The sequence below is a fragment of the Tenrec ecaudatus genome, chromosome 1 (assembly GCF_050624435.1).
Source record: "Tenrec ecaudatus isolate mTenEca1 chromosome 1, mTenEca1.hap1, whole genome shotgun sequence".
Classification (NCBI taxonomy): domain Eukaryota; kingdom Metazoa; phylum Chordata; class Mammalia; order Afrosoricida; family Tenrecidae; genus Tenrec; species Tenrec ecaudatus.
In genome coordinates this window covers 130,516,486-130,541,964 of record NC_134530.1, presented here as the reverse complement: position 1 = coordinate 130,541,964, position 25,479 = coordinate 130,516,486, and the positions used below count along the sequence as shown (strand labels likewise).

Genomic DNA, 25,479 nt, shown 5'->3' with positions numbered 1-25,479 from the left:
GTATAATATTTTTGTGACAGGCCTTGACATTTGGAAAATTTGTTGGTATTTGTCAGTGCAATAGTTTATAAGCAGATAAAGGAACCCATGTGAGCACCATTGGAGTAAATGCCCAGATGACAACAATACTTCATTGTCTCGAACAGATCCCTAATTGTCCTTTACTTAAATACATTTGACATGAATTTTATCCCACCAGAATGTCTCATTTATTAATTAGAAAGTAGAAAGCACATCCACATGGCTGGGGAAGTGGTTCTCAACCTTCATGCAAACTGCAATCACTTGGGGAATGAGCAATAACTCAAATCAAACTCAAATAAATGACTAAAAAATGCACTGGTGCTTGAATCCCAGTTGTTATTTTGAAGTAATTAGTGCAGATCCAAGACTGTGTGGATCATAACAAACTCTGGATAGCCATGAGAAAAATGAGAATTGCAGGCCTTTTTATTGTGCTCATGTGAACTTATACATGGAACAAGAGGCAGTTTGAAAACAGAACAAGGGCATGCTACAGGATTTAAAATCAGGAAAGGTAGGTGACAGGTTTGCATTCCCTCACCATATTTATTCAATCTGTATGATTAACAAGTCATCAGAGAAGCTGAATTATATGAAGAAGGATGTAGCATAAGGAGTAAAGGAAGGCTTATTGCAGTCTGAGGTTTGCAGTTGGCACAACCTTGCTTGCTCAAAGAGAGGAGAACTTGAGCACCTGCTGATGAAGATAAGGATGATATCCTTCTCAATGGATTGCAACTCAATGCATAGAAAACCCAAATTCTCCCCATTGGACCCATAGGTAGCGTCACGATAAATGCAGAAAAGTTAGAAGTTGTCAAGGATTTCATCTTGCTCTGATCCACATTTCTCATAGAAACAGCAACCAAAAGATCAAAAGCAGAGTAACACTAAAGAAATCTGCTTCACCAGACCACTTTAGATTCTGGAAGATCAAGGATGTTATTTTGAGGACGAAGGTGCGCCTGAACCAAGCCTTAATATACTCAATTGCCTTCTAAGCATGCAGAAGTTGGACTTTGATTAAGGAAGCCCAAAGAAGAATTGATGCCTTTGAATTATTTTACTGATGAAGATCATTGAAAGTAAGTAAGTATAGTCAGAATACTCCCTAGAGGCAATAGTGGCTCGACTTTGAACTACATACTTTAGGCATGTTGCCAGAGGAGACCAGACCCTGGAGAAGGACATCATGCTTGGCAAAGCAGAGGGGCAGCGAAAGAGAGGGAGTCCCTGGACAAGACGGCTTGACATGGCCACTCTACCAATGGACCACGCACAGATCCCGAGTCGTGAGGCTGGTGCAGGATTGGATAGTGTTTCATTCTCTTGTGTTTAGGGTCTGTGAGAGCCAGAATTGACTGGATAAAACCTAAACAACAGCAGAGAAGGTGGCCTGGACCTTAGGATGTTAAAAAAACAACAACAGGTGTGTTTCCTGAATGAATGAGGAAAAGCTATAAAATATCAATTTTGATGGGGTTGGGGGGTTGGGTGAGCACGCTGAAGAAAACAGCCCTGGACGTTACTTGACAGGGAGAAGGATACGCTATGTGCTCAGGAAGGGGAACACATGTCTCATGGTGTTCCGCAAAACCTGCGGACCTTATGGAGAGTCAACTGCCCTTCTGCATCATTTCATGAGCTCCGTTTGTGCTCCAGGATAATCCTCCGATGCTAGTTTCTGTTATTCGACAGAGTCCATTCTAAGCCAGTAGCAAAACATCAGGAGGAATGAAGAAACTCCTTGACGTGAGGCCAATATTTGGAAAAATTGTGAGATGAATACAACTTCCATGGTACTTTATAACCCCAAATGATGGAATGTATACATTGCAGAGTACCTTAGTTGCTCTGAGTGTGTCTTCTCTTTGACACTCACTGTCACCTAGGTCATTCCCTCTAATAGTGACTCTATAGGACAAGGGAGAATTGCCCGTGTGAATTTCAGAAACTAAATTTTCATGGGAGTAGAAAACCCGTTTTTCTCCCACAGAGTGGCCTGTAGTTTCAAAGTGTTGACCTCGTGCCACCCAATTGTCACCCAAAACAAAGCTACTCTAGCATCAGGTTCCTCTTTGCTACCAAAGGCCTCTCGTGAGAGCTATTGCTGCGTCCAGCGGTCTAGAGATACGAATGGAATGTCGCTCTCTATTGGAGTCCTGCTTGTTGCTGTAGTCCTTGTCGTTTGTAGGTGCCATTGAGTTGGTCCAACTTACACGGACCCTGTGTACCACAGGGTCTTCTTCTTTTTATTGTCCTCCCACATTACCAAGTATGATGTGTTTTTCCAGAGACCACGCTCTTCTGGCAACAGGATCACGGTACATGAGACAAAGTCATTCTGAACAGAATTCTGCCTATACTTCCAAGATATTTGTGTGTGTGTGTGTGTGTGTGTGTGTGTGTGTGTGTGTGTGTGTCTTCTCTCGCTGTCCATGATACTTTCTATAATCTTTCCCAGCATGTAATTTAAACACACCTTTATTTTTTGGTTTTCTTTATCCAGCGTACAACTTTCACACGCATATGAGGCAATTGACAATGCCATGGTTTGTTCTAGGTGCAACTTAGTCCTCAAAGTGACATCCTTGCTATTCAAGTTTAATGAAGTCTCTGTAGCACATTTCCGAAATGCAATGCATCATTTACCTGCAATGCACCATTTACCTTCTTGCCTGCTATTTCCATGAGAATTGCTTGTGGATGCAAGAAAGATAAAACTTTTAAATTCAATCTTTTCCCTGTTTATCAGGATGTTATCTATTGATCCAGTTGTGAGGGTTTTTATTTTCTGTACATTGAGTTATAATCCATAGTCTTTGATCTTCATCAACAAGTGATTCAAATCATACTCACTTGCTGCACGCAAAATTGCGTCACGTTGCTTATGTTGTCCCAGGTTGTTACTAAGCCATCCCCAATTCTGATGCTATTTTCTTTTTCATATAATCCAGCTTCTCTGATTATTTGCTTAGAGTATAGATCAAATAAGTATGATAAAATGATTCAAATCTGACACATATCTTTCCTAATCCCTTTTCCCATTTTATTTATTTATTTGTTTTAAAAATAATTATATTGGGAGCTCTTACAGATATTATACCAATCCAAAATTCAATTAGATCAAGCATAATTGTACTTATCTTTCCTAAATTTGATTCATACCTTATACTCTTGTTCTGTTGGACAAACTGCTTCTTAGCCAATGTGCAGGTTCCACATGAACTTACATGTTCTGGAATTTCCATTCCTCTCAATATGATCCAAAATTTGTATGATTCATAGTCAAATGCCCTTACATAGTAATTAAAGCACAGGCAAACATCTTTCTGGTATTCTCTACTTTCAAGGAAGATCCATCTGCTATCAGCAATTATATCCTTTGTTCCACCTCCCTTTCTGAATCCAGCTTGAATTTCTGGTAGTTCCTTATCAATATAGTGCTGCAGTAGATTGCTACTACTACCGTTAAATAACTTTTACCATTAAATAACTAATGCCCCCATTCTATTATGCTTTTTTCCCTTTGAAATCGGTACAAATATGGATCTTTTCTAGTGACCGGCCAGATAACTGACTTCCCAGCCTATTAGTGAGTACTTCCAATGCTTCGTTAGAATGCTGACGCATTCACTTGTTAATTTCTTAAGTTATCATTGAAAAATTTTAAGGTGTTTTCAATGAAGAAGTCATGGGTCTTGCCAGATGCCATCACACCATCTCTAGCTTTGCTTCGATTACCAAAGCCATATTTTTCAAACACTGAACTTTCCTCTTTGATACTAAATTTTGCATTATCATCTCCAGTAATTTGCATTATCATCTCCAGTAATTATCAATTAATTTAGTAGAATTCTTTAATTTTTATTTGCCACTAGTTTAGTCGTTAGTGAATAAATTTAAATAGTGTTTATATTATGAGGATTTACATGGAGGTATGTATGTAGATATTATCCTATTGCAGATAGCATTAGATTTTAAACTTTATCTCCAAATGTTATTTTTGATGATGAATGCGATGTCGTTTCTTGGCTTTGTCACAGTCTTTTTCAAGCTTAGTAAACTAGTATTGCCCAACTCAAAGTAGCCAATCCCAGTCCATTTAACTCATTAATGCCTAGGGTATCAATATTTATGTGTTTCATTTAAATGTGGATGACTTGAAAATTTCCTGGATTTATACTTTGTAAATTCCATGTTCTAATTGTTAATAGATAGTTGCTGCTGCTCCTGTGTGTTTTGAGTGGTGCCCTCAGCACATGAGGGTCTTAAAAGCGTTGCTGCATCGCTGGTATTATAGTCAACTCTGCTCTGAAGAGACAGCTCTTTCCCAGTCATATTTAGAATGTTTCACATAGTGCTCATCTTTAGCACTATGTAATGTTTCTGCTATTCATGAAGCTTCCAGAGGCTGATCCTTTAGAAGTGGGTTACCTCCTCATTATTCCTAGTATGTTCTTAGTCTGTAATTTCCAGTGGAAATTATTCACTTTGGGGCTCACTGTTGATCTCTGACATTCTGATGCCATAGATTTTGGCATCACAACCAAACACAGCCATCACAACATGACAGGCTGAGGAGAAGTGGTACCACTGGAACCATAAACATTATGGACACAGACATATGAATATATCTATATACACATATATATGCACATATATATTTGAAACAATATTTAAGTTGATCTCTTCTAAATCATTGTAATCTTACTGGTATTGTACGTAAAAAAAGAGGCAAGATACCAAAGGTCATTAATATGATACACTCAACATAAAATGTGTGACTCTTTCTGCAAAGTCTTACGTGCTGAAGTTAAACGGGAGACATGGTGATCTGTCTAAACAAGTACAGGGTATGATGAGGACATGATTTGGGAGGAACCAGAGAAGTTTGCTGGAGGAGCTGGCTACATGGCTGACTTTGGAAATATTAGTTGGATTTCTCAAAATAGATACACCAAGCAGTACAAAAATTCCCCCTCAAAACTCACCTCCCTTCAAAAAAATTAAAATGCATAATTGTTCCTGCACTTGAGCCTATTGCTGCAGCCACCATGTCAATTCATCACGTGGAGGGCCTCCCTCTTTCTCACTGCCTCTCTACTTTACCAAGAATGATGTCCTTTTCCAGGACCAGTCTCTCCTGATAACCTGTCAAAAGTATCTAGGACGAACTTTTATCATCTGTACCTCTAAGTAGATAGAACTCAGGTCAGATTCCAAGACAGAACTTTCTTTGTCCTTTTGGCAATCCACAGTCCTCTCCATATTTTCTACCCCCACCTTAATTCCAATACAGCTACTTGGTTTCAGTCTTCCTTATTCAATGTCCAACTTGCACATGCAATTGAAAAGACTGGCTTGGGCCAAACACATCTTTGTTCACAAAGTATCATCCTCACCTTTCAAACCTCTGAAGAGGTCTTGTGCAGCAGGTTTATGGAATGCAATGGGTCTTTGGTCTTTGGACTGCCTTTTCCATGAGCAGGACATGCTCTTTGACAACTCAATCTTTTCTTTCTTTATCATGATGTTCCCTATTGGTCCAGTTGTAAGGGTTTTGGTTTTTTTTTATACTGAGTTGTAATCCATACTGATTTTGCCACGTAGTGCATTAAAATGTTCTTTCATTGCACTACTTCATTTTTCTATATTAATCCTAATAGAAGCCATGCATTCTTTTATAGAATAGTGTAATTATCCAGCATCCAGATTGCTGTCTGTGTGTCTAACTGTTATTGGTATCGACTCACACTGTTGGATGCCTGAAAAAACAATTATCAGAAGCTAAAAATCTGGTCATTGTTGCTTTGGAAGTAACTGTGAATGGGTTGGCTTACAGTAATTCAGACATACCTCTACAAGGTTTTAGAATCTCTTAGGAATCTGAAATTAGAGGTTGAGATTAGGATTTGAGAAGAGTAATTTTGTGGTGAGAGCTGAAATTTGAGATACATGAGTTTTCTGAGCAAGGGTGCAAAGAGGGAATATTCTTTTCAATTTCAGCAAAAGATGCCTGACTGAGGATGTGGGTAGTGGTGAGGTGGAACTGCCTGGATGATGTAGGACCATGAAAAAACCCACAGAGACAAAAAACAAAATCACCCTGTGTATATTCAGTATGAACAAAGACTGCCTATTGCAAATGAAAATTTTAAATTATTCCTATTACACATATACATACACGTCAGTAGCTATCATTTTGTCATTAAAAGAAAAATGTATAAAGGATGTATTTCTTCTTTGAACAGTATGTGTGCATTTCTTTCTCTTTGTTTATTTGATTTGATTAGTGTGTGTGTGTGTGTGTGTTACAGCTTAAAGAAAATCGTATAAAGTTTGTCCAGGCAATTTATTTTCTATGGTCACTAGATGTTCAAAGGTATGCTTAGCTTATTTAAAACTTCACAAATTAAGAAATGCTAGTTGAAATACAAATTATATCAGTCTCCTCCTTTTTGGATTATTGCATAATTCCATATATATTTAATTATGAAAAATACATTCGGCAGGAAAATAGATATTTGAAGACACAACTATGAAATGAGAAGAAAGCCTGCATGTCATCCTAAATATAGGACCACATGCAGTTCTATTGCCCACATCAGTCAGAAAGTCGCCTGATATTGTTTCCATGATTCCTCAACCGGGAAAAGTACTTCTCTGTTTTTCCCAGTTTTAACTAACCTCTGCTCCCAGGAAATTATTCTTTAACCTAAATGTTGCTTTATTCAATTTAAATTTTGACTACACAAAACTAAGAATATACTCTACCCAAAGTGGTTCTTATGGCACAGTCATTCCTCCACGTACCCACGTGAACACACCATCACACATGCATACACACACACACACACATACACACACCTGTTCTCCCACTCACATACTCCTAAAATTGTTAGACCTCAAATTATCCCCCATTCCTTGACAGGATACATTATAACTTTTGATTTTGCTAAGAATCCTTTTACTATTAACAAAATTTTGTGTGAGGGCAAGAGAACTTCTCCTCACAATACTGACCTCTATTCAGAAATATATTCCCAAGCCCAGAATACCCTCTGCCAGAAGGTGTCTGCCATGGTGAAGGCCAGGCACGTTGGTTACTTTTTCTGTAGGTGCCAGAGGCACATTAATGTTCAATTGACAAGTTTGCTGCCTTTTCCACATATTAAGTGAGCCTTACTTTGCATCATAAACGGTGGCAGGCCTGGAATAATTTCTATGCAAGTCATGGCAATCTTTATCTATACACACCACACTCCGGTAAAATTAAAGTTCTGCTCAAGTCACTTTTCCTTTGAGCGAAGACTCATTCAAGAGCATGGATTTCTTACTTCTGAATTAGTGCACTCTGTCCATTCAGTAACCACCGTGGCTGAGACAAATCTGTCCTTTTTTGTGTTTCCCAGTATTATTTGTCTTTCAGAGATAGACATACAGAAGGAGGGAGTGGAAGGCAGAGAAGCAAAGAGAAGAGAAGCCTGATCTTTCCAAACAAAAGGTCCGATGAGATCTTTAAGAATGTTTAACGTGCACCTACTCTGCTCTGCGTGCCATGCTCTTTGCACAACTGTTTTCGTTGGCCACTTCCCCAAATCCTTTGAGTCACATCAAAGGGGAAATGTAGTTTTGAATGCCAATAGAAGATTTCCACATTAACTGCTTCGTGCCATGTTGGTTCGTGTGTGTGTCTGTGAGGACATTACCCACTTACCCATTTTTCCAAAAGATGCCCACTGCCTGATAGCTTCATTTTTTTGTTTTGAATTTTACAAGATCCCTATGAGTCAGGAATTAGGCAATCAGCATTCCTGCTGCTGAACATTGCAGAGGAAAAATGACAGGAACATGTCAGGTGGATTGTATAATATCATATCACCGCTAGGGAGATTACTAGAAATTTAAGTCAGGCCTCTTGACTAGCTATTGACCATATCTCTGAGCAATAAAGACCATTTGCACAAATGAAGTGCAAAGGGTTAATAGGACCAGGTAGGTAAATTATAACATCATTCCCAGTTGTGCTTGAATCTCAAGTGGGTTTAAACAGAGTTCTTCATTTGTTTATTTAATGGATTTACTTCTGGTAATAGTCTGCACGCTCCCTCTTAGACTCGAAAAGGAGGGCGTCTCAGGGATCCAGTTCACTGCTAACCGGCTCTTTGCCAGGTTCCCTCACGGCAGACAGAACGGTTTATCTGTACGAGTTTGACCGGTGTGCTGGGTGATGCTTTGTAAGGGATTGTAGGGGCAAATCGGATGTGATGCAAGACCAATGGTTGGCGCTTTTGTGTTTTGCAGTCACAGTTTGGAGCTTCCGTTTCTGCCAAGCCAGAACTGCCCCTCTTCTACACGCCGATCGATCTGGTGGACATTAGTGTCGAAATGGCTGGATTGACATTTATCAATCCTTTTGGGCTGGCTAGCGCCACTCCAACTACCAGTGCGTCGATGATTCGAAGAGCGTTTGAAGCAGGATGGGGTTTTGCTCTGACTAAAACTTTTTCCCTTGATAAGGTAAGAACATCATTTTGAAGTCATGATTCTATGTCTGTCATGCATTTTATTTAGTTAAGGAATACCTATGACACTCGTGAGAGTTTTCAGACCAAAGGAGAATCGTTGTTAAATTGTTTGACCTGACTGGAGAAGACAAACAAGCCCTTCATTAAGAAAAGGCCAGATGAGATCTGAACCATAGCTAGCAAGCACATACCATGGGCCAGAGTGTCATGCACTTTGCAGTAGTGTTGTCATTGAATCTGCCCAGTCATCCTGTGGGATGCCACCTTTACACTGATAATTGCAGGAGGACAATAACAGTCTTGTGGGTAAGTTGACAATTTGGATATTAGCTCTTTAGTATCTGTCTAGCTCCTGAAAAAAAGAAACTCCCTCACTAACATGAACATATTATTCACATATTAGTTTTTCCTTCCACTTAATCAGTCCTATTGAAGAAGAATGGCACATACATGCAAGGGCACTTCAAAAGTTCCTGGAAAAATGGAATTAAACGACAATAAAATCATCGTTTTCTCAGAGTGCATTATGTAGAGAGGGTATCAAAAATATAAATACTACAGAGGTGATTGTTGAATTTATTAATCACAACTTATAGTTTTATTAGATTTATAGTATGATAATACTCATTGCTTATAGATTTATAGTATGATAATACTCATTGCTTCTGTTTTCTGGTTATGGAGGAGTGAAAACACTTGCTTAGAGTTTTCAGAGAGCCAGGGGAATTGCTTTGTACAAGATTCTGGGATCCAATTCAAGTCAAAATGAATATTTCAGTGCAATTCATTGGTGCTGACTATGAACCATAAAATCTTCTTAAATTTTTGAATCTAGAACTTTCTCCCAAAACATGTGCATTGGAGCTCATGCGACAGTATGACACTGTGCTCAAACGAGGAGGGCACACTTGTGCGACAAGAAAGTCCATGTTAAGATTGTGATTCATTCTTAAAACAACACAAAACACATGCAACACATTTTCAAAGAGCAAATGCATGATTTCAAAGGAGGATAATTTATGAACTAAAACATTGTATCCTTACACGATTTTGAATTAGAAAAGAACAGCAGACTTTAATATTCTTACTCCCTTTATTGATAATATTTTAAAAGCTAAACCTATGTATGTATTTAGTACTAATAGTTAGCAATAATTAATGAATAAGAATGTGTGAACCTAGTGACTAAGAAAAGGGCATCATTATTTAAATCAGCCTTATCCTCAGGCAAAGAAAATAGTAGAGAGCAACCATGCCCCATTAAGCACATTCTGGCTTTCTTTCTCCTCTTAGTGGGATCAATAGCTGGCATTATTATGGCTAAAACATTACAGCTGTCTTATTCTGACAGGGCTGCAAGATGCTGTATGTAAGAATGGTAAAGAAAATCCAGAGGATGCTCCGGAGTCGGAAAATCAGTGCATGAAAAATATAATAGATTTTTCAATAATCAATTAATGGGATATTCTCTTCAAATAATTAAGCTAAATTTTAAAACACTTTAATTAAACAAGGTACACAATGGATAGAATTCACTGGCTTCCATTTAAGAATATCATGAATCAATTGTTTATAACCAGTGTAGAATATTGATTATATATTTGTCTTTGTTTTAGTTCATTCTTTAAGGATTACTGTGAAGCAAATAATCAAATGGTTAATCCATTAGGGAAAACTGAGTGTGAGATAGCTTTATATTTGCTATTCTATTTTAAAAACTCATATGTAAGCATCATTAGGTGTCTCATATAAGTGAATAACTGGGGCCAGAAAAAGAGAGTTTTCTTTGAATGTGTTGTTTTCCTTGCTTGTAAAAATTGAATTCAGATCCATCAGAAACATCTGTTTCTACTCTTGGTGATGTGCATTGATCTGTGGTACTGTCTCTTTCAGTAACCGAGGTATGGTTGCTTCTGCTAGGATCACCAATAGATATAAATCTGGAAGCTAACTTCCTTCTAAATATCCGATTAGAATTTAGTCCACCGATTCACAAGTCTGCAATGATGGCGCAAAGGGAGTATTACGCACAAAGGGAAACCTGGCACAAGAAGCAGAAGGGGATTTAGGACACTTTATTTTATTTATTTGATGGTGGGTACCACAAAATAGTTGTGCGGAGACTATTTTAAGCATATTAGTGAAGGCCATAATTTGTGCAGGCTTAAAAATTGCCACCTTCAAACATGATTGCTTTCATAGACGATTTTCAAAAAGGATCAGTTTTCCTTTCTCTTTTGCTTTGTTTTGTTACGTTGCCCTAATGTGTGAGTAAGCCTGTTGTGAATGTGGACATGTGCCTTAGGAGCGCCCCCCCTCTTCCTGATGAAGTGCTGCAGGATGCAACATGAGAATGAGAACACGTGCTGTTCCCAACCCTTTAGCCTAAATATTCTACGTACTATATATTGTGTGACATTATAGAATACCAATTTAGATTAGATGTATTATAATTTAGTAGGCCAATTCAAAGAGCTACTTAAAATGTATTAAAATTCAAAATCTTGACATTTGAAATTTGGATGTTCTTAATATGACAAAGGTTATTCTATGGAGTTTTGTTATCCTATGAAATATTAATATTTCAAAATACAGTTTTGATGAAGTACAATTTGCCGAGCCTGCATATGATAAAGAAATTAAATGCTTACCAAGGGAGTTCCATAAAAATTAGAGCCCTGCCTGAACATCTGCCGGAAATTGTATTATCCTGTCCTGCTGACGGCGTGGCTCTCTACTTGTTTCTCTAGATTGACAGCTGAATATTGCACTGATTTCTGCAGCAAATATGTTTAGGTGAACTTTGTTTCCCTGTTTTCATTTTTTTGGGGAGTTCAGAACATGCTTTTGATTTTCATCCTATATATTTTTATACTCTTGACATTTGTAGATGCCAGAGTGAGGTCTAATACGCTGTAGCAACGATAGACCACTGACTTACAGTGAAATGCCAGTTGATAGCTCAGTAAACAGAAATATTATTCTTTACTATGCAGTCTGTATAAAAGCTGTACGTGCTTGCTTTAGGGAGGCAAATGATCAGATTTTTAATGTCAAATATAAAAAGATCTGTGTTCGCTTCTGTGTTCAATAACATCAAAGATGAATTTTATTAACTATGCTCCTTCTCCCGAATCAGTCTTTCCAAGATGTCCGAAACACCAGGAGAGCCTTGCATGAGATGATGTTTATGTTTTATAAAAATATTTAAGTTATATTTAAAATATAATTATGAATTATCATGTTTCCTTATAAATATATTTTGAGCTCGAGCTTAAATTTTGTAAGTTCAAGGATAAATCAACCTGTCAAGAGTAAAGTAGAGCTAAATGACCAGAACAAATCCAATAATGTTCTGTTTAACAGAGACGAATAGAAGCTGTGTGTACTAGACAGAAAATCACCTATTGCCCTGTGTTCACATTATATTGATAGGTAATAGATAAAAAATAAATATTTTCAGTATCCATCTCCATAAATTTTGTTCTAACAGAGATTTTTATGTTATATATTGTGAGTAGACATTACCTAACTAACTGCGAGTTGCCAATATCTTTATCACTGCACCTATTAAAAAGCTAATAAAGAAGTCTTTATTACTCTCCTAATTCAAATTCAAACCTTATATATACTTCATTTGTAAACTCTATAGGCATTAGAACACGATTGATTTTTAGTAAGAAAAGCTGTTTAAGGTCCACACTCTGTTTTCATAAGTACCGAATGCTGTCACATATGTGCACATTGCATAGATTTTTATATTGCATACATAATTTTATGTATTTTAAAAATTGATAAATATTAAAGGTTCTTCATTATTTCTTTGGAGCCAAAGTATTGATTATACCTATTCCCATAAAACACAAACTTATATCACCTGAAAAAGTATGCATTATATATATTTTTTAGTATAGTGATTCTAAAACATAATGTAAGAAAATATTAGACTGGCCTTTTTGCCTTTGATAAATATTTAATAAATATTTATTGAATAAATTAATTAATAAGGGAGCAGATTTTCAACAGCAATATATTGAGTGCCCTCCCCCCCAACCAAGCAGCTCTATGAATAAGTAGTACAAAACAATTGATGGTCCTGAGTACTGATCTCAATCAAAGGTGAAAAGGCCCGTTTATATTTTCCTATCACATGTTTGGACATCTACATGTGCCTACATATGAAAATGTCACAAACTTTCTAAATGTATTTTAAAAGTTAAGTTGTTACATAGGCTTTTAAAATGCAAAGTCATTTTGATAAAAGACATTAATAACCACACAATACTAGGAAGGGACACAGAAATCACCTGACCCAACTAGGTGAGTGAGTACACCAGTAAGTTGTTTTTCTGAAGATCATTGTATTGGGGTCTCTTACAGCTCTTATTACAATCCATTCATCAGTTGTCTCCGACATGTGTACGCCTACTGCTGTCCTTCTTTCCTAGACAGTTACCTTCTGCTGAGCCCCTGGGATCCGCTCCTCTTTGCTTCTCTCCCGCTTCCCCCCACCCTCTTGGCCTCTTGAGAGAGTCCACATGGTTGTTATTTTCATATCTCACACTGACCGCTATTCCCCCTCCCCCACCCAGTTTCTGTTCTTCCCTCTGGAGAGGTGTGTGAGGTTATGTGCTGATCGTTGCGATCAGTTCCCCCTCCCACCCCTCCTCTCTCCATTCCCGCTCAGTAGTCTTAATAGAAGAAATTTCATCTGCTCTTCAGTACTTCCAGTTAAAGGAACAAGGTCTATCCTTAAAGCAACTTTTTGTAGCCAAAGTGTTACTTGCTATCAAGCTCTCTCTAACTCGCTCATGTGCCATTTGAACCTTCTCCGATACGCTTCAGTCCATCGTGTCAGTCTCTGTGTATTCCGAGCATCTTTCCGAAAACATTCTGATGTGATCCATGATTTCCATTGGCTCATTTCTGGTTCCCAAGCTTTTCTTCCTCGTCTGTCTCGGTTTGTAAGCTCTGCTGAATCCTGTCCACCTTGATGATAATACTGGTATTTGAATACAGCTTCTAGAATCACAGCGACACACAAGCCACTGTAGTATGGCAAACTGAGTGACGGGTGGTGGGTGCTAGCTGTGGGAGGACCCAGTTCTGTAAAGTCCTAAGTTTGCCTTCACAAAAGTTGCATCAATTTTTCCTACATTTTCTTCTGAGACACTATGAAATATGTTAATCCAATTTATTCTCACAATAATCATATTCCACCCTTTTGCAAAATGAAGCCCCACTTTCCAATATACCCATAATATCATCCAATTATAATATTGACCTTTTGATCTAACCATGACCTTTTGACCTTGTCAATCCGAAAGGATTAGAGGTTCCAAGTATAGAGATGCATAGTTTCTTATTTTTCATTCAGGACTCTATGAAATAGCAAGACAAATGATCCCTGTGGGCTTGATTGCTAGTGAGCTGATTTTAACTCAGAGTAAGCATATGAGTGTCAGGAAACCATTGCGCTCTCTGAAGTTTGACGGAGCCTTGATGACATTGTGGCCACAGTTGGAAACCACCAGTGGCTCTGCGGAAGACAGAGCAGTCATTCGATTCCTTACAGAGGGACAGGCTTGGGAACCCACAGTTCAAGTCTGCCCTGTTCTATGGACTCACTGTGATGTGGAATGGATTCTAGTGCAGAGCGTTTGGGTTTTATATAAAGTTTCCAGTGGATGGTTGTTTTCAGAAATAAGCGTTTCTTCAGAGGTGCCTCAGGATGAACTCTAACCACCAATCTTTTCGTTAGCATTTACTGTTTACTTATGATTTGCACCCAAGGATCCCCATAGTCTCTGTATACAATGATATGAGCAGTAGCATGACAATCGAAGGGTCAGCGAAAACACTACTCCTGGGGTTCCAGGTCACATATACAGAATCCATTCCAAATTCCACGGTTGAAACAAGTCTCGGTGGTCCATGGATGGCTGCAGACAAGCTTTGACAGTGGTACACGTGTCTCAGTCTTCTCAGGGTGCTCGCTAAAAGAAAAAAAAAAGCCATATCCAAATAGTGGCTTCTAAGGGATCTTCTGGGCCAATTAAATTTAAGATAGATCAATTGGCTCCGAAGGCTATGGAAACTAGTTTTTGGATTCCAAGGGACTATTTTGATAGACTTACTCAAAGGACACAGGACCATCATAAGAGCTTATTAAGAAGAATGTTGAAAATTGAATTGGGGAGAAAAAAGTCCAAGGAATCTGTGCTGGAGAATGTTTTCTTGTCACAATGAAACGTATACTTATCACCCGAGGACACTCATTTCTGTCCCTCCCTCCATGCACAATAGTTCTGGCCTTATTGATTTGTTTCCCAAAACCCAACAAATATTTAAACAGAAAACCATGTGAATCTTTTGCGGTTACCCTGACTTTCTATTTGATGTGGTGTAAATCAGACAATGGAAAATCCCTCAGGGAAGGGTAACAGGCAGGAAGTAAGACATCCAGTTGTGTATAAATCCAAATGGAGGCTACATCAAGAAATGAAAGCGGTACATGTTGATATTATTGTTTAATACCAGTTTCTAGGATTTTCTGACACGGGACTTGCACATCTCTGTGATTCTGGAAGCTGTCCGCAGTTCTTTCAAATATCGTGGTGAACAAGTTCAGGGAAGCCTCCAGACTCAGAACAGATTGGAAAGAAGGAATAGGCAACACACTTCTGAGGGATTAGCCACTGAAAACTTTATGAATAACAACAAAGGAATGTCTTATATGGTTCCAGAAGATGAGCCCCTAACATCGTACTGAGTGTACGACCGAGAAGAGCCTTTTCCTCGAAGTAGAATTCACCTTAATTATATGGAAAAAGTAAAGCCTCTTAGACCTCCATTTGTTGAGCGAGCCAGACTCAAAATGAGAAGAAATGACTGCTATTCATAATGTAGACTGTCCAGCTATATAAATCTCAGATATTTGGGATTTATTAAAAATAAATTGGAATTCATAAAGAGATGGAGTGGCTTGATATTTTGAACTAGACAATCATGTGATTTACTAAGAGAGGAATCCCAAATTCAAAATTAATGGCACTGCACTCACTTTCAAAAAGAACACTTCAAGATCTGTCTTGAAGTACAACAGTGTAAGCAAAAGAATAAAATCTATACATCTACAAGGAGCACCAGTTAATCCATCTATTATTCAAGTGTATGGACCATCCCCTAACACTACTGATGAAAAGATTGAAGAATTCTGTCAACTTGCTCACTCTGAAATTAATAAAACATACAATCAAAATATCAATAGTTACTGGAGATGGGAAGAGAAAATTTTGTAACAAACCTGAAGAATTAATATTTAGAAAATATGGTCTTATTGATTGCAATAAAGTTGGAGATGGCATGATTATATTTGGCAAGACCAATGACTTCTTCATTGTAAACATCTTTTATCAATTCATAAATGGTAAGTTTACACGCAGACCTCACCTGATGAAACACAAAAGAATCAATTGACTACATCTGTGGGAAGACATGGTGAATTTGCTCAATATCATTAGTCAAAGCAAGGCTAGGGACTGACTGAGGAATGGACCATCAATTGCTCATATCCAGGGTAAGGTTAGGTTAATGGTAAAGATTTTTTTACTGAGTGAAATTAAGGAATCACAAAAGGAAACTATTTTATGAGACTATGGTTAGGAAAAATGTCAAGAAAAGCTTTCATACCCAAAGAAACAGACGTTGATGGTTCCCAGGTGTGAGAGGGGAAATGGAAAAATGAACATAAAAGATTAGAGTGTGGATAGGTGTTTACTTTGGTGAAGAGGAAGCAGATTTCCTACAGGAGAGAAAAGGTTTAACCAAAAGGGAGGGAATGGTGATTCGTGGAAACAGCACAAGCTATTGCAAACTTTTATTGTCTGCGCTGTTTAATGTAAAAGTTATCTTATATCTAAATCCTCACATAATTCACAATAAAACATTTAAAAAGAAAAAACTAGGGGCAAATTATTTAAAGATATATTTCACTAAAAGAGGAGATTCATATGGCAAATAAGCCCTCGGTATAATGTGCCATGCATATAAGTGCACAGAATGGAAGTGCCATGGGAGGTGTCACTCAATGTAATTATACACTGAATTTATATTAAAAATGAAATACCAATACAATTGAGTATCATGGACCAAATTTATAAACAAACACATGCACGCACAGTCACACACAGCTGCCGATACCAAAAGGTGGCAAGGATTCAGAACAAGTAGAAATCTCATACACTGCTAGGAGTGCAAAATATACAGCTACTTTGAACAACAGGATACTAGTGTATTGAGAAATTGAGCATGCGCTTATTCCAAGATAAAGCAAGCCTGCACACTCATATGCATTTTCCCAAGAGAGAGGATGATGACGTATTTCTGAAAATGAATGTGCATTATAGTTTTATTCTTAAGAAACAAACTGAGAACAATACAATCATTCATTAACTGGAGACAAATGAGCAAATCATGATACATCCCGTCATAGGGTCTTTCTCATAAATAAAATAGGACAAGCTACTGACATATGCAACCACACTGTTGAATGTCAAGTGAGATCTGCCTACAGAGGAGCGTGAGGGGATGCTTTGCTAATAGCAAAAGCATTGCATCTTTTGAGAAGGGTGGTGGTTATAAGACTGTAATTCATGCATGCAAGTTATACTTCAAGAAACAACTACTCTTTAGAAAGAAAACAAACAAGAATATTGAAATAAGTTTGTGAGAGCCTTCAGTACACCCACCTTGAGTACAACTCCAATGCAGCTTGGATGCATGAACATTGATGGCCAATACCAGTCTATATCATTTATGAGGAATACAACCAAACAAAAAAGTTAAAGCCATCTAGTCAGTGCTGAGCATAGAGACCATATAGGACAGGGTAGACATTTTTCAGCGAGTTTAAGAGAATATGAGTCTTTATGAGAGTAGAAATCCCTGTCTTATTCCCTCAGAATGCCTGGTGGTTTTGAACTAATGACCTTGTGGATCACAGACAATAAGTAACCACTATGCTAACAGTAAGTCATTTAAAATACAGAAAAAAAGACCAAAATTTATGTAAAATGACACTCTGAAACTTGCTCTTGAACATACAATAGTTAAAGTGAATGAAGAATGATCTGAAATATAAACCCCAACTAATTTATAATGAATTAAAAAAAATCCTAAATGACCCAGAAAAAAAAACAAATAATGTTAATGGAAGAAGTGATGACATAGAAGAGCCGAACAAAGCATTTTAATAAGCAACCAGAGAAGACAAAGTAAAGCATTGTAATTACCATTGTAATCCACTATATATAAGGCCTGGAGTTTGAAGGCAGAAAGGGAAGAAAATTCAATATTTCTTAAAGTGAAAGAAATGAAGTAAAAATTAAGCCCTAAGCTGCAATATTGAAGTTTTTGGACAGCATATTGAATGATTCGGGTGCATCAAAAGAAGATGGAAGAACTGCACAGATTTATTGTACCCAAAATAATTGGTGTACATTCACTACTTCAAGTGGTACCCTATGTTGAAGAGCCAATGGTGCGGAAAGAAGTTCAAGCTGTACTGAAGGCATCGGCCAAACACCAAGACTCTAGTAATTGATGAAACACCATGGAAAATATTTCATAACTGATACACTGCTAGATTCCCTAGTCTCTAATAAGACATTTTGAGGATGTCTACCTGTTCAACAGGATGGAAAAAATCATATCTGTTCTCATTACAAAGAAAAATGACCCAACAGAATTGTATCAAAATTTCATTAATTTTACCTGAAAGTATTATTTTGCTGAAGACAATTAAAGAATGGTTACAGTAGTACATTGATAATGAGAGTTCAGAAATTCAAGGTAGATTCTGAAGAGGGAATGGAATGAGAGGTATTGTTACTGATACCAGTTGGATCTTGGCTAAAAGAAGAAACTATTAAAAATTGTGTGTGTGTATGTGTGTGTGTGTACTGTCCAAATGCATTGCACTTTGTGGGTCATATCAAATTACACATAGCATTGAGAAGAATGGGCATGCCAAAACACTTAATCCTGCTCCTGGTTTACATAGACTATGGATCAAAAACAAGGGGACATGGCCAGTTTTAAGGTTCAGGAAAGATGTGTATCAGGAGCTTAGCCACTCACCATACTTAGTTAATTTGTATGTTGAGCACATAATCCAAGAAGCTGGACTGTATGAAGAAGAACACTGAATAAGGATCGGAGGAAGGCTCACTAATTACCTGCAACATACAGGATCCACAACCTTACTTGCTAACATTGAAGAAGCCTTGATGTCTTTATTGATGAAGTGCAAATAATATAAACTTCAGTATGAAGATCAAATAATATAGCCTTCGGTCTTGATGACAGTGAATATAAAGAAAATAAAATCCTCAACAGATATCATCATAAATAGGGAAAAGATCTAATTTGTCAAGGATACCATTGTATATGGGTGCTTAACCAAAACCCATTGAAGCAGTAGTCAATAAATCAAAGACTTATTTCATTGGGTAAATTTGCAGCACAAGACCTTTCAAAAAGTGTTAAAGAGCAAGCATGTCACTACAAATACGAAGCTGTGCCAAAGCATTTTCATTGGTCTAATATACTATATGCCTTGAAGTATTTAAACTAATCGTTGGCAAAGATCATTGACAATACCACGCGCTGCCAGAGGAGTGAACAGACACATATGCCTGGAAGGGAGTACAGCCTGGATGCTCCTTGGAAGGGAGGATGTTCATACTTTGTCTCATGTCCTTTGGACATGCTATCAGGAGACACCAATCTCCTTCAAAGGACATCATCATTAGTAAAGTAGAGGATCAGTGGAAAAGAGGGAGATTCTAAAGGAAATAAATTTCCATTGGGGTTGTCACCCTGGGTTTGGACAATAATCATGGTAAGGATGCCTCAGGGCCAAGTGTTCTGTTGTTCATGGGATAGCTATGGAAAGGAAGCAACTTGTTGGCTCCACCAACATAATTCGCAGCAAGACTTCTTTACCTACCCGTGTATCTATGTGCTCATTCAGAGCAGGATAAATGGAAGGCACTTGGAAGTCCCTGGTCCATAGAAATTGTGAAGCTAATTTAATCACACATCGACAAAGCCTCCTATGTGTCAGGGTAGATTTCTTGATCAGAGTCAGGAGATGTTCTGTGATTACCCTGGCGCTGTATCCGTGCCTTCTGCTGCTTGTCAATTTTAATTCTGTTAGTGGCTCTGTTTCCTGTGCTCTTGATTCTGCGCTGAGGGTTTTGTTATTTTTATAGATGACCCATGTGTTCAGCTGAGTAGTCTGCTCAGCCGGTGTCAACCCGAGAGCATGATGGAACTATGATTCCTCCTTTCATTTTCAAGGATTCCTTTTCGTTATACTTACCAAGAATGAAACTATAAAACTTAAAAAAACTGATTTAGAGGCTCTATGAATGACCATTCCAGTTTATGTCCCGCTGCTTCCAACAGCGCTTTAGGATTCTTAGAATTTCCATGATCTACCTGAGAAGCTATCTCAGGACCTGCTTTAAATATAGATCCTCTTAACAAAGGGTATTAGCACAAAACCCTTGAATTGATCTTTAGCCTGACGCCATGCCGCTCTCCAGGACTGTTTCCCCCTGAAACGGAAAGAAACAGTTTCACTTTTGAACTCAGTAGGTTCTGGGCCTTCCAGATTTACTATAAATTGTGGTTGGCAAAATAAATGGATGCTTCTTTATTTTTCTCTCTTGCAGTAACATATTATTCATTTATAAAAAACCACTCAAGTGCTTCTTTAAGCATTCTGTCTAGAGATTTCCTTAGGCAGCGCTACAAACGCATCAAGCATCATTTCTGTATTCCAAATTGTCACCAATGACATTCTTGCCAATTTTTCTGCCATTATATAACACAGGCTGCACTTTTTCCAGTCTCCAATAACAATTTTCACAGTGCCTTTCAAGCCTCAACTAAAAGTCTTTCCCAGCCCTAGCCTTTGCTCCCACAACATTCTGTCTTTCAGGCTTCTACCCATCTCTTCTTCCCAAAGCTGGTGGCACCTGGTTTTTGTTGCTGCTATGTTAACAAACCTAACTGATTTTTGTATCATTTGTCTATGGTTGGTTATAAAGCCACTTAACAATTCAGTGCCTTACACACACACACACACACACACACCCATACACACACACACACAAACCATCATTTACTCTTGATTCTATATGTTGGCAATCTTGTAATGTCTCAGATTGGTTGCCTGGCCTTTGTTCCATGCATTTTGGCTGAGCTTGCTCACATGCTCACTCACGCCTTTGCAATCAATTGGCACATGGCTTGGTGGCTGGCTAGTTCTTGATGACTTCATTCACGTGACATGATCTTCAAATGACATGATAGCACTTGTCATTCTCCATATGGTCTCATCTTCAAGGAGGCTAGACTCCTTGTTCTAAGAAGGCAAGGGGAAATGGCAGGCCTCTTGAAATATGGATCATAAATCGTACAATATAACTTTCTCTATATCCTATTGATAAGAACAAGGCACAAGGACATACCAGGCACAGGAAACAGAAATAGCTCCTCCTATCAAAAGATTGTAAAGCACTCCATCAGATTTGAACCAAGGTCTATTTTGATGGTAAATGTGTGCTCTTTTCTCTAGCCATGGGGCTTCAGAATTTGTCCGCACTGAATCTCATTAGTTTATGTCTGAGATGGAACAGTTTGAGTGCATCGGTTTCTTGCGAGACCAGGAGTTTAGGGGAGCAGGGACCATCCAGGCTCTGCTTCAGCAGAGCAGAAGCTGTGCTTTTATTTTCACTGAGGTTGTGTGTGAAGTTGTATTATGGGAATGAGAGACTGTGAAAATACAGTAACCGACAGACACATAGAGAAAAAATATTCATTACCACTCTGCTAAAAATTTTTTATAAAAAAATGGATGAACATAATAATCTATTTTTTTAGTTAAAATGCTATGATTCACTGAATATGCTGGCATCACATACTAACTTCCTACTACACTACTTTTCTTCATACACTGGGCCTTTTTTTATAATTCTCCCAATATACCATGCACTTTCCCATCTTGGATTATTTGGGCTTGATTTTTTTTTCTGCCTGGAATGCTCTACCCTCAGATCTACACATGATGGGAACTTGCTTCTCTCATTCAGGCCTCAGCTCAAAAGTTACTTCCTCAGAGAGTCCTTTGCTGCCCACATAGAACTCAGTTTCAGGGCCACGTTTTCCTGGTGGTTCTGCTTTTGTTTCTGCACTTTCCTTGCCATACAAAGTCACCATGCTCTTGTGATCATTTATTTGTTTACTCATTTACATTCTGTTTTTTACCACTCGAAGGAAAGCACCATAAGAAGAGAGATGTTGTTTCTCTTGTTCACTGTTTTCTATTCAGTGCCAAGAACAATGTCTAGCAGATAGCAAGGACTCAATACATACTTGTTAGATGAATGAATAATTATAGGACTCTAATTTGAATCACAATTCCACATGACAGCTCTTCAGTTACTTAGAGACAGCTCTCATGTCCTATCCATAAGCCTTTTTCTTTTCCTTTCTAAATAGTCCTGTTTTCCTTCACATAATAAGGTTTGCACACATTTTATCATGTAGGTTGTCGGTTCTCCCATGTGGATTTCGAGAAACTTCTTTTGATCCACATCCTCTTAATTGAGAGGAGGTTGCCTTTATCTGTGTACAGATTGCCAGCACATATCAACCAGATGCGTATTCGGGAGCAGCACTGTCAGGACCATCCATGCTAAATATAATATGCGAGTTCTTAAGACAAGTTTCACAAGTATGCCATATGATAATATTTTAGGGCATGGGTAATTCTCTTCAGATTGTGGTAGAGAAAAATCACAATTTACTCTTGTAATTTGTTTGAGAAGGCCTTTGAAATGAATATCTGTAATTTTAAAATATTAAATCAAACTGATTTATTTTCTTATTAAGAGTGTCTCCCTTACCGTGTGATGACTGTCTATGAAATCACAAGCAAACACTAGTCCAGTGCAGTGTTTTCACTATTGGAGATCCAGCTCCAGCATTGTGTACATAATGACTTATTGCTTTCTGTGTGTTAAATTGTTCTCCTGACATATAGCTGTGCATTAACTAAGGGGTTCTAGTTATTTCAATAGACTCAGTGTTCTAGTTTCATCTAGAAGGCATTTGACATGCTGAAATAATAAGTGATCTCTGCGTAGTAGTAGTTTAATTATATCTGTTTTTAACATTTAGATTTATATTATTGTAACATAAAATTAATTAATTGCCAAATCACTTTTACTTTTCAAGTGGTAATCCTGTGGGAGAGCCTTTAAGAATGTTTGAGTCAAGGCTGTTTAACCAGTTCTTCTATGAAGCTACTGTAATGTCTTCAACAGCAAACAGGTGCATCTTTTGATACACATGTTTCTGTCTGCTTGCACTATTGAAGCTAAATCTTGCAAGTTAGAATCTAATAAAGACACCATTATCTGTCCATCAGATTCTAAATTAATCTTAATTTTCAGCGATGCAATTTGTACAAGAATTTTCTCAAATAGAAAATATAGAATATTAAATTTCCAAATACACAGATTAATGCATATATTTCTATTATTATGTAGAAGACATATAATGGTAGCCAAAGAAATATAACAACTAGAACATTTTAAACAAGCAGAACATTAAAATGATTTAAATTGCCCAAGTGTTTTATTTTAACATTTTTATTTCACAGTTTGAGTTAGTTGACTATAAAGTAATCCATTGCCCCAAATAATTGCGTCTTTACTTCCTTCTAGTTTCAGACCATGATTTCACACTTGTTAATTAGTTAATCATTTTGGTAGAGTGGACAAAGTGAGACTCAAATAGACTTTTAAATAATATAAATTGATGTACAATTTTGATCTGGGCTTGCTGGTGGAGCTTTACTCATAATGGAAAAATGCTTCTTATTCAGCTCCTTGATAAGTGCTAAAGCATCTGGTGTCAAGGCTAATAGAAAAGTTTCATATTATGGCTTAATGAAAATTTCTTTAAAGTGCAATCTTACTATTTGTATCCTTTTTCTCTCTACCATACCTTTCTTGGGGAAGTTAAGTTAGTAAAGATCTCCATCTTCCAGAGGGAGAATTTGTTCCTGGTAATGGGATAATTTGGAGCAGATAATAAGAATGATCATACAACTTGAAGAACTTAATCAATGTCATAGAATTGTACATGTAGCAAGGGTTGGAATTTTATGCATTTTGTTAATTACAATTTACCACAATTTAAAAAATATGGATTTCCACAATTGGAGTCTAATAAAATGATGAAATCTGGATGACAACAACATCAATTAAGTCCATATTGCTAACCTTAGCTTTGGTACCTTTTTTTCTTTTGAAAATATATATATATGGTTTATACAATGCTTCTCACAATCCATACATCAATCCATTGTGTCGAGCACATTTATATATTTATTGCCATCATCATTCTCAAAACATTTGCTTTCTACTTGAGCCCTTGGTATCAGCTCTTCATTTTCCCCCTCCCTCCCCACTGCCTCCTCCCTTATAAATCATTATTATTTTGTCATATCTTATACTGCGTGATGTCTCCCTTCACTCACTTTTCTGTTGGCCATCCCCGAGAGAGGAGATTATATGTAGATCCTTGTAATTGGCTCCCCCTATCTACCCCACCTTCGCTCCATGCTCCCCCTACCCCACTACCATGATCCCAATTTTACCTTACAAATCAGGCTAGACCAGAGGATGCACACTGGTACAGATAGGAACTGGAAGCACAGGGAATCCAGCACAGATGATCCCTTCAGGACCAGTGGCGAGAGTGGCTTTGGTACATTTTGGACAATGTGTGCATTTTTGCAATATCTCAGACAATTTGAAGTAGTGATACTTTTCATCTGTCTTTCAAAAATTAAATATAAAGCACAGGACATACTGTATTGCCCATAATTTACTAGTGGCATACAGACATTGCGTATTTTTTTACTAGGTTTACTTAGTGCCAGTAAAATTATGGATCCTGTTATACTTATCTTTCCCATATAGTTGTCAGTTTGCTTCAAATCCAGTCACCACTACTTTGAAGTAAGATGGCATTAGATGCACAAGAAACATACTGGTGTTTTAAAGGCATGTCCAATGCCACCGTTCTTTTAGATGCCAATGACAATTTCTTATTTCCATGCCCATCTGCTGCCTTTCCCTGCCCTATTACCCACCTCTCCCAGTCACTGGAATGTCTTCACACTGGATGTATCTGGGAAGCTCTTCTTTTACTCTTTTTCTCAGCAAAACTCCCCAGGTCCTTGAAAATGTAGTGTGTATGCATACATGCAAAGAAATACCCTTTTCGCTAACACACTGAAAGTCTAGTCAAAATGCATCTATATGTCAAAATACAGGATACGACAGAATGCTGGCACAAAACTGTCACGGTTCTTACAGAAAAGGCTACTGAATAAATTGTATTTTTCTTCTTTATTAATGAAAGAAAAAACAAATGATCATTTAAACTGTGTCTGTATTCCAAGGAGCAACAATTGAAAGTGGAAATCCACGATCCTAAGGAAACTAGATAGTTAGAACCTGCAGGATAAAAAGATAGCTGTCGAAATTCTGAGGAAAACATTTACGACTGGGGATTGAAATGTGGTTGTGTGTAGGCCACAGGGAATCTGACGAAGTTTGACGCACGGACCCTGGTTTGGTGGCGTGTCATCTCCTGGAGCTCCTCCTCCAGTCAGAAACAACTAGACACTCAACCTTTAGCCACGTCCAGCTTCTGGAGCCTGTCTATTGTGCTCCTCCAATGTGTTAGGGGATTTAGGTTCTTTTCTTGCCAAAACAAAAAATGTATTTGTGAAAGGCATACGGTGTTTCAGAGGAAAACATTTTTTTAGAAGCTC

The 25,479-nt window shown here is 37.7% G+C and overlaps 1 protein-coding gene across 1 annotated transcript in view; it reads left to right on the top strand.

Moving 5' to 3' along the window:
• The window catches only part of DPYD (dihydropyrimidine dehydrogenase), a 1,117,227-nt gene that overhangs the window by 540,898 nt on the left and 550,850 nt on the right, over positions 1-25,479 (top strand). Inside the window, exon 13 of the mRNA XM_075558725.1 lies at positions 8,332-8,547. Within this exon, the coding sequence (XP_075414840.1) occupies positions 8,332-8,547 (216 nt within the window). The remainder of the gene's footprint in view (positions 1-8,331; positions 8,548-25,479) is intronic.